Source organism: Polypterus senegalus, chromosome 6, assembly GCF_016835505.1.
Source record: "Polypterus senegalus isolate Bchr_013 chromosome 6, ASM1683550v1, whole genome shotgun sequence".
NCBI classification, from domain to species: domain Eukaryota; kingdom Metazoa; phylum Chordata; class Cladistia; order Polypteriformes; family Polypteridae; genus Polypterus; species Polypterus senegalus.
In genome coordinates this window covers 97,228,842-97,240,956 of record NC_053159.1, presented here as the reverse complement: position 1 = coordinate 97,240,956, position 12,115 = coordinate 97,228,842, and the positions used below count along the sequence as shown (strand labels likewise).

The 12,115-nt window shown below is 40.5% G+C and overlaps 1 protein-coding gene across 4 annotated transcripts in view; it reads left to right on the top strand.

Moving 5' to 3' along the window:
• The window catches only part of LOC120531316 (linker for activation of T-cells family member 2-like), a 100,948-nt gene that overhangs the window by 69,628 nt on the left and 19,205 nt on the right, over positions 1-12,115 (top strand). For all 4 annotated transcript variants that reach the window (XM_039756606.1, XM_039756605.1, XM_039756602.1 and 1 more), the window contains 2 exons: positions 834-879; positions 6,682-6,743. In XM_039756606.1, coding sequence (XP_039612540.1) covers positions 834-879; positions 6,682-6,743 — 108 coding nt within the window. The remainder of the gene's footprint in view (positions 1-833; positions 880-6,681; positions 6,744-12,115) is intronic.

Genomic DNA, 12,115 nt, shown 5'->3' with positions numbered 1-12,115 from the left:
TTATCCACCAATATTAAAAGAACCTTAGAAGTTAAAGTACTTTTTGTGAACACATTTACATGGAAAACAGCTGTGTATTGATATCCTTTATATAATGGCCACCATTTTGCCCGGGTCACATGATTTGCATGTCACATTCCTAGCAACTGTGCAGCAAACAAGAAACTGAAAATGGTGGCAGCCATAGGAATAGACACACACATTAGTGGCAACTTGATGATTCTCTGTAATAGTGGTAAAAATAAAATACAGATTAATAACACAAAAAATGAAATAAACAAATAAATTGCAGCACAAACAGAGAGAATGGAGAAATGGAATTGTATGTGGTGTTTACAATTCCTCACAGGCCGTGACACACTTGCAATCACTTGTTAAGGGAAGATGGTGTAAAGACACCACATGTCAGTTCATTTGCTGCATCGTGCGACTACGCCCCATGATTTTATAACCTCGCAGCTGTATTGACTCAAATGTCAATGGAGAATGTCAGACCAACAAAACTACATGAAAACCAAAAAACAGACTAACCAAAATAGTACACATATATTGTACATAGGCGTCTCTTCACTTGTGTTCCTATTAACACTCATTTCTTTACCCAGGAGTGCAATAATAAGAAATGCACTTTGTTTTACTTTGATTTACACTGTAGACAAGCAGAATTGTGAAAGTTCATTCCAACATACACAGACACTCATATGCTTTGTGTTGTGTGTAACTTTGCACAACAGTCTGTGTCTGTTGAATTTTCATGAATAGTTTGATTCTTTCAACTGCATAGGATGATGGGTGCTGGTTAAGGTATTTTATTGCAGTCTTTCTTTTTTCAGGGGCCAGTGCTGCTAACAATGACGATGGCCGTGAGCCAGCCTACGTGTAAGTATTCCTTTCAGACTGTTGTGACCACTTTTAGATGTCTTGTGGACAGCATGCATAACTCTTTGAGGTCGTTGAAGAGCGTAGTGTGGGCTGACCTGCATTGGCCACATCCTCAGGTGCCTGTAATCGCAGAGGCTTCTTTAATTTTGCAACATTTGCCGGCCACCTCATCACACTCTTAACATTTTTGCTTTGTTGTTCAAACTTTGTAAATATGTCTTCCTTTTATAATACTTAACTTCAAACATCAAAGTGAAGCACTGGTTGAAAGCTGAAAATGGAAAAACAAATGATAAAGTAAAGGTGTTACTTATGAGCTGTTTTTTGTCAGCTGGACGTGAACATCTGCAGTAGCAAAGAAGAACTATTAGGGACTTTGTCTTGTATACATATATTGTAACGAAGGAACACAGAGAGACACAAATAAAGGTTTGGGACGCCATCCCGTATACTGTCAGTTGGTCCCAAATAGTCGGACTCTTTGGCACTCATACCAATGAGATACTTCACATCACAGACTTTTGTGAGACAATGAGTTGGTGTTAAACCAAAACTTTTATGGAGTCAACACTGGAAAAGACATGGACAATGGATGGGATGGGATGATGACAGAGACAGAAGATGGAAGTGAGATCATTGGGAACGGACCGGAAGTGAAGTCATCAATTGGAGTCGGATGTTTGGAACCCAGAAGAGAAGTGCTTTGTGGAACTTGTGCGGAGTGTATTCTTGGAGGAGTTCTGAGAAGTATTTCTCTTAATCCTCTGTTTTCCTGGTGAATAAGGGAGAAAGGCAATAGCACTCAGTGTCAAATCCCCCCACTTTGTGTTTTCGCGTTGCGTCTGGCCCATTGGCTGCCCCCTATTCATGCATGTGTGACAATATATACACACAGGCATCGTAGCAATCATGTTACATCCATTAAGAAACTGGGGGCAGTAAATATGAATGATTTTTGGACTACACTGGAATTGTATTTCAGGTTGAATTTGAAAGGTGTCAAGTCTGTTAGCTTGATATTCCTAGCCAAGCTGCTTTTTAAGTGTATACATTTTTAACAAACTGAAATGCCTTACACGTGACATGGATTGTTAAGATACTGATTCCCATGGGCAGTTTTTGAACTTAATGTGTGTAAAATACTTGTGCAAATATAACATGTATCTAAAAAGATATCACTTTAAGCCATTACGTTTTGGATGTTACATATTTAGTTACCAGCAGTCCATTGGCTTGCAGCTGAAGTATTTTCATGATCCTTTTACTTTCAAACCCACTTATTCCAGTTCAGGATCAAGAGGTGCGGAGGAGCCTAGTCACGTGTCCCCAGTCCATTACAGGTACAAGCACAGCAAACTTCATTATAAACTAATGAAGAACATATGATGCAGAGGGGAATCTGCCCATTTGTGTGAGATGGCATTAGTTAAAGAGGGGAGGAAAAGACAATGAAAAATCTGTGTATTTGAAAATGTTTGTCTGCCGCTTAACAAATATTGGGTTTAAGATGTAAGGCAAAAGGAAGTGCCACTGCGTGTTGAAGGCTCTTAAACTAAGCAGAGGAATGAAGGGAGGATGTCAGGAACTCTAAAAGATGCCCACACCTCACACATCACAGTGACAAACAAGAACAATTGCACAGCCAAGAATGCACCACTGGTAGTTTATTTATAGGGTTTGTAGGGTTGTTATTGCTATGACTACAAAGTTTAGCAAAATTTTTACTTGCATTTAATTGTTTACTCTGGTGAGCCAAAAGACAAGCAGAGTTTGATTGACTGGGCAAACCTTCCTAACAGGCCACACATGAACCCCACTGTGAGCCTGGAATTCTTAAAAAAAACTACTGTACTTCATTATTTCTTTTTAAAAACAGGCCTTCCTTTATTTTTAGGTAAAGTTCTGACTAAAAATTATTACAACTGTTTATTCTTGAATAAGATGACATCAGGAATGACTTTAAACTGCAGTGCTCATGGCGGCAATGCAGCCCACAAAAAGCCTCTGTAGACGCAAAGCATTATGCAACACAGTGACATTATCAACAAAATGAAGCAAATACATTTCAAAATACGAGTGAGAAAAACCTAGTTCACTGTGACCAAAGAAGCAGTCTTGCTTTGCTAAATTATCCTTCTTGTTTAGTTTCTGGATTAATACTGGATGCTGTTTAGTCACATCTGCAATGTTGAGTCTGAACTTCTTGGCCCCCATTTGCAGCTTCCATTAGCATTTTGCCACAGTTCCACGTAGCCTTTTCGATTTCCAAATGTGTAGGACTAATCTCACTCAGTTTGTCTCAAATGTCTTGTTCTCTGATTTTGGTGTTCATATTTAATTGCAGAGTCTTATGGTAACTAATTAGCTTCAGATTCAAATGAGCAACACTGATTTTTGGGAGGATCTCATCAGTTTTTATTTTATGTGTACATCCTTGTCCTTCCCTTTACCCACTACTGGGCGGTGAGTCCAGTGGATGTCATAATACCAATTCTTTGTGTAGACAACAGTCACTAGTCTCTACACCTGTAAGTGAAGATGGTTTTTTTTTGTATTGTTAACGTCCCTCATCTTCATCTGTGGATTGTCATTATGTCTCACCCTTTAATGCCTAGATGTTAATTCAGCCAACCAGTTTCTTTCGATGGAAGCTGGGGTTGTCACCAGCTAGTGTGCAACACTTTGCAGCTTCATGACCACAGTTGTACCAAATCTTAGTAGAGTGTGGTATCTTGCCCCAAGTTTATAGACACACAAAGAATGATTAACACTGAGATTGAGTCTACTCTTTTAATTTAGTTTTATATATCCATCCATCCATCTTCCAAAGCTGCTTATCCACAGCAGGGTCACAATGAAACTGAAGCCTAACCAACAAGCATTAGGGACAATACAGAAACAACCCATCTCAGGGTGAACACACACAAACACACACATTAGGTGCCAATTTAGCATCTCCAGTCCTCCTAACCAGCATGTATTTGGATTGTGGAAGGAAACCAGAGCACCTGGAAGAAACCTGTGCAGACAATGTGAGAACATGCATAGTCACTTTTAAATCAGTGCCAACTTCAAAACATAGGTGGGTAATAAAGAGTGCAATTTCAGTGGTACCAACATGCTTTGAAAGTTCCACCATTGTCCCTGTTCCTAAGAAATTAAATCCATCCTAAATGACTATCGTCCCATTGCACTAATGCCTATAGCAATGAAGTGTTTCGAGAAGCTAGTCAAAAACCACATATGCTCTTCTCTGCCAAAAGAACTGGGTCAAAAACAGTTTCATGTCACTCCAGTAGATCCATAGAGGATGCCATCACCTTGATCCTTCATACAATACTGGCTCACCTGGACATCAAGAGAGGGATTCATGTTTGTATACTCTACATTAGCTCTCCATTTAACACAATAAACCCCTCGAAATGTATCACCAAGCTCAGGGCAAATCGGGTGGCCACACTTACAGGGCTGTATTCTGTGCTCTCTGCTGTACTTCCTGTAAGAATATGACTGCATGGCTGCACATGGCTATAACATCACTGTTAAGTTATCTGATGACACAGCTGTGGTAGGCCTGATATCTGACAACAATGAGGAGTCTTACCTGGATGAAGTGGAGAATCTGTCACACTGGCTTCAGGACAACTGTCTACTTCTTAATGTCAGCAAGACAAAGGAGCTGATTGTAGAATTTGGAAGAAGGTAGCCAAGACACTAGCATCCCCATCAGTATTAACAGCACTCAGATGGAGTGGAGGAACAGTTTCTAATACCTTGTTTTCCACATGATGGAGGACCTCACCTGGTTCAAGCACATCAACACCTCTTGGTGAAAACATATGCCAACGTCTTTATCATCTCAGAAACATTAGTGATTTCACACTGCCCTTCCATATCTATCTATTCACCATTGAAAGTATCCTGACAGACAGTATTACTTGTCTGGTTTGGGAACAGCAAACTGGAGGACTGCAAAGCTTTGTAGAGAGTGACGAGGCCAGCTGAATGCTTCACTGAGTGTGTACTCCCTAACTTTGAGGACATCTACACCAAGCAATGTTGGATAAAGGCAAAGAAAATCTGCATCTTTTCTGTGCTGCAGTCAGGTAAACACTACTGCTGTCTTAAGAGACTGACAGGGGGCTTCTGTCCACGGTGCAGCTGTGTGTTAAATAAGGAAAGTGTCTAGAAATACATAATGCTCTATTGTTAACTGCCTTGCATCAAGTTACTTAGGTAATTTGTATTTATTATCATATAATTATAATTACTGTATATTACTGATTTTTACTATTTATTATGTCTCGTTATTGTTGTCCTTTTAGATTTTTCCTCTCAAAGCTACAGTCATTGGAGTTGAACAACTAGGCATTTCATTATATATTGTACAGTTACATATGATTTGTATGTGACAAATAAAATTAGATTTGATATAACAATGATGACTAGATGGGTTAATATCATGCAAAGTTCAATTAATTTTGAGTCAGTCAGAAAAATAAAACAACACTGTAGATGTATTTCTGTTACTTTATTTGTTTTATATATTGCTGAATAGCCATTGAACTTGATCAGAGTTGATGTTTGGAGTCCCTATCACCGATTTCTCTATTTTATGTGCTCTGGTTAGTCTTAATCATGACAAGTAGAGAAACTGAACATATAGGTATGTTTCTGCATTGCACACATCATCTTAATTAAAGCCATTTTCTTGAACAGCTTTTCTCTAGTTGACCGCCTAAGTATAATGAGGCTTACATTCAGTTTGATTAAAAGAAATCCTCTCCTAATTCAAACAAACAACTTTTAGTTTATATAGTTATGTTTGCATGGTAAAAGTTTTTGCAAAATTTACTGACACTATTCAGTTGCTTGCGATTAAGCTTTTTTACAAATGGCATATAGACAGATTAAGTGACTTGTTCAGGACTACACGGTGCGTATGAAGAGGGGATTGTGCTGGAAATATATTAACACTGATCTCGTTCAATTCTAAATAAATAAATGCGTTTCTTATTTAATTTAGGTGAATGTGTGTATAGTACATAAGTGTGCCCTGCAGTACAAACCGTTCAGGGTTCATGTCTGCTTTGTACCAGTGCTGATGGGATGGGCTCTAGTGCATTGAATTAAGCGGGAATGGAATAATGGAAGAATGAACTTAAATTATTTTAAATTAGATGATATTATTATAAAACAAGCATAGTTTCATTATGTTAAAAATAAATTTGGGTGGTGCGGTGCTTAGTATTACTGCCTTGCAGCCTCAGGAGACTGGGTCAAGGTCTAAGTCTCAGCCCAGCCGTGGTCTCTGTCGAGTGTGCGTGTTTGCTCCTTGTCTCGGTGGATTCCCTCCCCATGCCAAAGTATGTCAGGTTAACCAGTCTGTCTAAATTGGCCTGTTATGATTGAGTGTGCCAACAATAAGCCGACACATCATACATGCTTGGTCCCTGATGTACTTCAGTTCTCACAACCTTGAAAGAAATTAAGAGAGTCCACATAATAGATAGATGCAGAGATGGATGAATGGAAGAAAAATTGGAACCAGTTGTGTTGTGCTTTTCTCTGTCCTGTGCTTGAGCCCATAACTTTCTGCTGATCTGGACTAAGAAAATTTCTGTACCCTGGGAAGTTACAATCACCTCAGGCTGACAATATCTGAGTGTCACTTAGTACAACAAGATCACTTTATGTTTACCTTACTTGTTTTTGTAAAGAATGATAGTGCACTCTATAATGGGGATAATTACAAAAACTAATTATTTTAAGAAAGGAAACTATCTGTGTCTCTTGCAGAGATCCCATTGCTGCCCCACCCTACCAGAACCTTGGCTTCACAAAGAAGAAGTCTGACAGCGGTATGTATAAGTGTAATATGTCACAGTTTTGTTCAAGTAGCTGCTGGCTTTTACTCTCACTAAGCTGTTTGGTTAAGTACACTGCTCACAAAAATTAAAGGAACACTTTTTTATTGGGCCTGGCATGAAATCAACTAAACCTGTCTGATAATTTTCTGGTTGGTTAAGCAGCTGAGGTCATTGTTAATCACTTTCAGCTGTATTGGTGTTCATGGACTTAACGACAGGTGCACTAAAGTGGCAACAATTAGAAAACCCTCAAAACAGGACTGGTTTTACATGTGGAGGTCATTTCAAGTTTCTCCCTCTTGATCTTTTTTGGCTGGTTTTCCACTCGTGCTAGTTTTGGCTTGAGTAATTATCTCTACTGGCAGTATGAGGCGATTCCTTAACCCTACAGAAGTTGCACAGGTTGTCCAACTTCTCCAGGATGGCACATCCACACGTGCTGCAGCAAGAAGGTTTAATGTGTCTCCCAGCACAATCTCCAGAACATGGAGGAGATTTCAGGAGACTGGCTGTTATTCTCGGAGAGCTGGACAGGGCCGTAGAAGGTCCTCAACCCATCAGCAGGACCGATACCTGCTCCTTTGTGCAAGGCGGAACAGGCTGAGCACTGCTCGTGCCCTACAGAATGACCTCCAGAGGGCCACTGGTGTGAATGTCTCTACCCAAACAATCAGGAACAGACTTCATGAAGATGGCCTGAGGGCCCCGACGTCCTGTAGTGGGCCCTGTGCTCACTGCCCAGCACCGTGGAGCTCAACTGGCATTTGCTCAAGAACACCAGAATTGGCAAGTCCGCCACTGGCCCTGTACTTTTACAGACGAGAGCAGGTTCACCCTGAGCAGCTGTGATAGACGTGAAAGAGTCTGGAGAAGACAAGGAGAACGATATGCTGCCTGCAACGCGTTCAACATGACAGGTTTGGTGGTGGGTCAGTGATGGTCTGGGGAGGCATATCCATGGAGGGACGCACAGACATCTACTGTGTAGGAAATGGTGCTCTGACTGCCATAAGGTATCGAGATGAAATCCTTGAACCCATTGTCAGACCCTACGCTGGTGCAGTAGGTCCTGGTTTCCTCCTAATGCACGACAATGCCCGGCCTCATGTGGCAAGAGTATGCAGGCAGTACCTGGAGGATGAAGGAATTGAAACAATTGAATGGCCTTCACGATCCCCTGACTTAAACCCAATAGAACATCTGTGGGACATTATGTTTCGGTCCATTAGGCGCCGCCAGGTTGCTCCTCAGACTGTACAACAGCTCAGGGATGCCCTCATACAGATCTGGGAGGAAATGCCACAAGACACCATCCGTCGTCTCATTAAGAGCATGCCCCGACGTTGTCAAGCATGCATACAAGCTCGTGGGGGCCACACAAGATACTGAAAAGCATTTTGAGTAGCAGAAATTAAGTTTTTGAAAAAATGGACTAGCCTGCCACATCTTCATTTCAATCTGATTTTAGGGTGTCTACACAATTGAGCCCTCTGTAGGCAGAAAACTTTTATTTCCATTAAAAGACTTGGCATCCTTTTGTTCCTAAGACATTGCCCTGTCGTTATTTGTATAGATATCCAACTTCATATTGAGATCTGATGTATCTAATGTGTTTCTTTAAAGTGTTCCTTTAATTTTTGTGAGCAGTATAGTAATAATGATTTTTAAGTACATAACAAAGTAATCTTGACAGCGGGAAAAAGCAATGAATGATATCACCATGTGTTTAGTGCCATGCTGTAGTGTAGGAAGCTGTGTGTAGATATGTGCAGGTTTAAAGTAAATTGACCAACTAGTAAACTGCAATTGAAATACTCATTAGGACATAAATGGAAAAAATATGATAGACGCATCAGGATTAAAAATTCTATTAATCCGTATAACACTCAAAAATAATACAACATGTGCACGATGTACTACAGTGCCTATGAAAAATATTCACAGTTTTCCAGGGATTTTTCACATTTAGTTGTTATTTAACAGTTAGGTTCTTACGACACTGATCAGCAGCAAAAGAGTCTTCAAAGTCAAAGTGAAAAAAGACCTCTGCAAAGTGATCTGAATGAATTGCACAGGTAAAACACAAACTGACTGACAGCATAAGTATACACCCCCATCAAATCAATATTTAGTAGGTGCACCTCATTCCAGACTTGAGTCATGTGCTTAGGACTCTGTCAGCTTTGTGTGTCTGGACACCAGCTTTAAGCTTCCGGTAGGTATCTCTCTGAAACACAAATCTCTTAAGTTGCGTGTTTCTTTCAGACAGCATCAGGTTTTCCGCCAGGATTTCCTTAACTTTTGCTTCATTCATTCTGCCCTCTACCTCACCAGCCTTCCAGGAGCTACTGCAGAGAAACATCCCCACAGCATTATGCTGCCAAAACCATTCTTCACGTTGGGGATGGTGTGTTTTTGATAATGTGCAGTGTTTGGCTTACACAAAACATGGCATCTAGTCTGATGGTCAGAAAGCTCTGTGTTAGTTTAATCAGACCACAGAGCTTTCGTCAAACAAACTTTAGAGTCCCCCATGTGCCTTCTGGGTAGCTCTAGCCAAGATGTCAACTGCGTTTCTTAACAGTGGCTTTCTCTCTGCCACTCTCCTATCAAGCTGCGACTGGTGAAGTACCCAGACAACATTTGTCTGCACAGTTAATCCTGTATGCTGACATACCACAAGTTGGACCGTCTAGATAATGTACCTTTAGAATATTATTAATTGAAACCACAGACAGATGATCTCCATTTAACTAATTATGTGACTTCTGGCTGCCCAAATGATGATTTACGGCTGATTTAGGGCTGTCATGCGCAATCATGCGATTTTGCGTTTTATATTTGTAATTAAGTTAGAGCATGAGGGTGAAGATGGAGAAGTACAGAGAAGCCCAGAAGGAGTTGGATTGCGTCTTTGTGGACCTGGAGAAAGCATATGACAGGGTGCCTCAAGAGGAATTGTGGTATTGTATGAGGAAGTCAGGAGTGGCAGAGAAGTATGTACAGGATATGTACGAGGGAAGTGTGACCGTGGTGAGGTCTGCAGTAGGAGTGACGGATGTATTCTAGGTGGAGGTGGGATTACATCAGGGACCGGCTCTGAACCCTTTCATATTTGCAATGGTGATGGACAGGTTGACAGACGAGATTAGACAGGACTATGATGTTTGCTGATGACATTGTGATCTGTAGCAATAGTAGGGAACAGGTTGAGGAGACCCTGGAGAGATAGAGATATACTCTAGAGCGGAGAGGAATGAAGGTCAGTAGGAACAAGACAGAATACGTGCGTAAATGAGAGGGAGGACAGTGGAATGGTGAGGATGCAGGGAGTAGAGCTGGCGAAGGTGGATGAGTTTAAATACTTGGGATCAACAGTACAGAGTAATGGGGATTGTGGAAGAGAGGTGAAAAAGAGAGTGAAGACAGGGTGAAATGGGTGAAGAAGAGTGTCAGGAATGATTTGTGACAGACGGGTATCAGCAAGAGTGAAAGGGAAGGTCTACAGGACGGTAGTGAGACCAGCTTTATTATGTGGGTTGGAGACGATGGCACTGACCACAAAGCAGGAGACAGAGCTGGTGGTGGCAGGGTTAAAGATGCTAAGATTTACATTGGGTGTGATGAGGACAGATAGGATTAGAAATTAGTATATTAGAGGGTCACAAAGTCAGAGAGGCAAGATTGCGTTGGTTTGGACATGTGCAGAGGAGAGATGCTGAGTATATTGGGAGATGGATGTTAAGGACAGAGCTGTCAGGGAAAAGAAAAAGAGGAAGGCCTAAGAGAAGGTTTATGGATGTGGTGAGAGAGGACATGAAGGTGATAGGTGTAACAGAACATGATGCAGAGGACAAAGATATGGAAAAAGATGATCCGCTGAGGCAACCCCTAACGGGAGCAGCCGAAAGAAGAGGTCTGTTTTCACTTTTTTATTAAAGAGTGTTTTTTTGTTGATCAGTAACAAAAAGCCCAATGAAATCCACTGTGATTCAATGTTGTAAATGACAAAATTACAAAGAGGCCAGTTTTATCAAGTTAATATTAAATTTAGATGCATTTTGGTCAAATGGAAGCCATGTTTGTTTTAATTAGTCTCATTGATATTAGGCCTCAGTATGAAGCTTTCATGTACTCTGACGGATCTCTTTATTACTAGTTTTTGGGAGGGGAGGATTTTAATATGTATCATACAGTGATTTTTAATGGTGTTAATTAAAAATGTGACATTCCCAGCAATAGTCAATTTTAAATATAGTGTTTTAAAAGATTTACTATAGACATCTACATTCAGTCCACGTAAGCTTCACTTCCACAGTGATGTTGTGTTTAATGCTTTGGACTTCACAGCCCGAGGTTGTGGGCTCAAATCCCACTACTGACACTATGTGACCATAAGGAGTCACTTCACCCGTGTGCTCTAATTGGAAAAACAAAAGAAATGTAACAAATTGTATCTGAAATGTTGATGATGACGACATCAGGCAAGTTAGTAAATAATAATAATAAGCCTCACAAGTCAGATGAGACATTTAGGTGGCGTTTACTTAGGGTGACCAGAGACAAGGATGGAAACAAGTGTTTGGTTTTGTGGCTTCTTTTGGTTTATATCATTGTAACAGTGCCAGCAGTACAACACACATTCACGTTAAAACTGCTTGCACATAATAATAAGTCCACAGTCCTTCTACACAGGCCCTCAGCTCATATAGTCTGCATTATTAGTGCACCATACACAATGCACATAAACGAACAATGATGACAAAAACAAGAAAAGAACACAAACCACCAACCTCAAAATCTACATTTTACCTAAAAACCAAAGAGAAATGCTACTGCCAAGGTCACTGCCCTGCACTCTTCACTTTTTTCTGTCTCAAGGCTGCATTTTTTCACATCAAGTGCTACACATTTTGACTTAGGCGTAAGCTGTGCAGTCTCGGGCATCTTGTTGGACAGGAATAGCCAGATCTTATCTCTTTTAAGAGCAGTGATGTGACTTTTGATAAAACGCAGTGCACCAAAATACAGCTAGCAAGCAGATATGTGCAAGAATGTGTATAGTGCAATGGACAGCATGCATGCATTAATCTAAATACGGTGCAAATAATCAAGTAATTCAATTTGGAAATCTAAATTGAGGGCTGATAAACAGGACTGTCCCAAAAAGCATGGAATTCCTGTCGTACTAACTTTGCTATCTAATAGTTATGCTAAGATAACCAGGAAACTGCACCGTTATTAACTTAAAGACCATAGCAAACAATTACATCTCCTTCCCACCATCTCTACTGCGTGTGTTGTGCCATTGGCAACTCTGATCTGCTCCAATCTAAGCTTTTTAACTCGGTAAGAAACTGTGG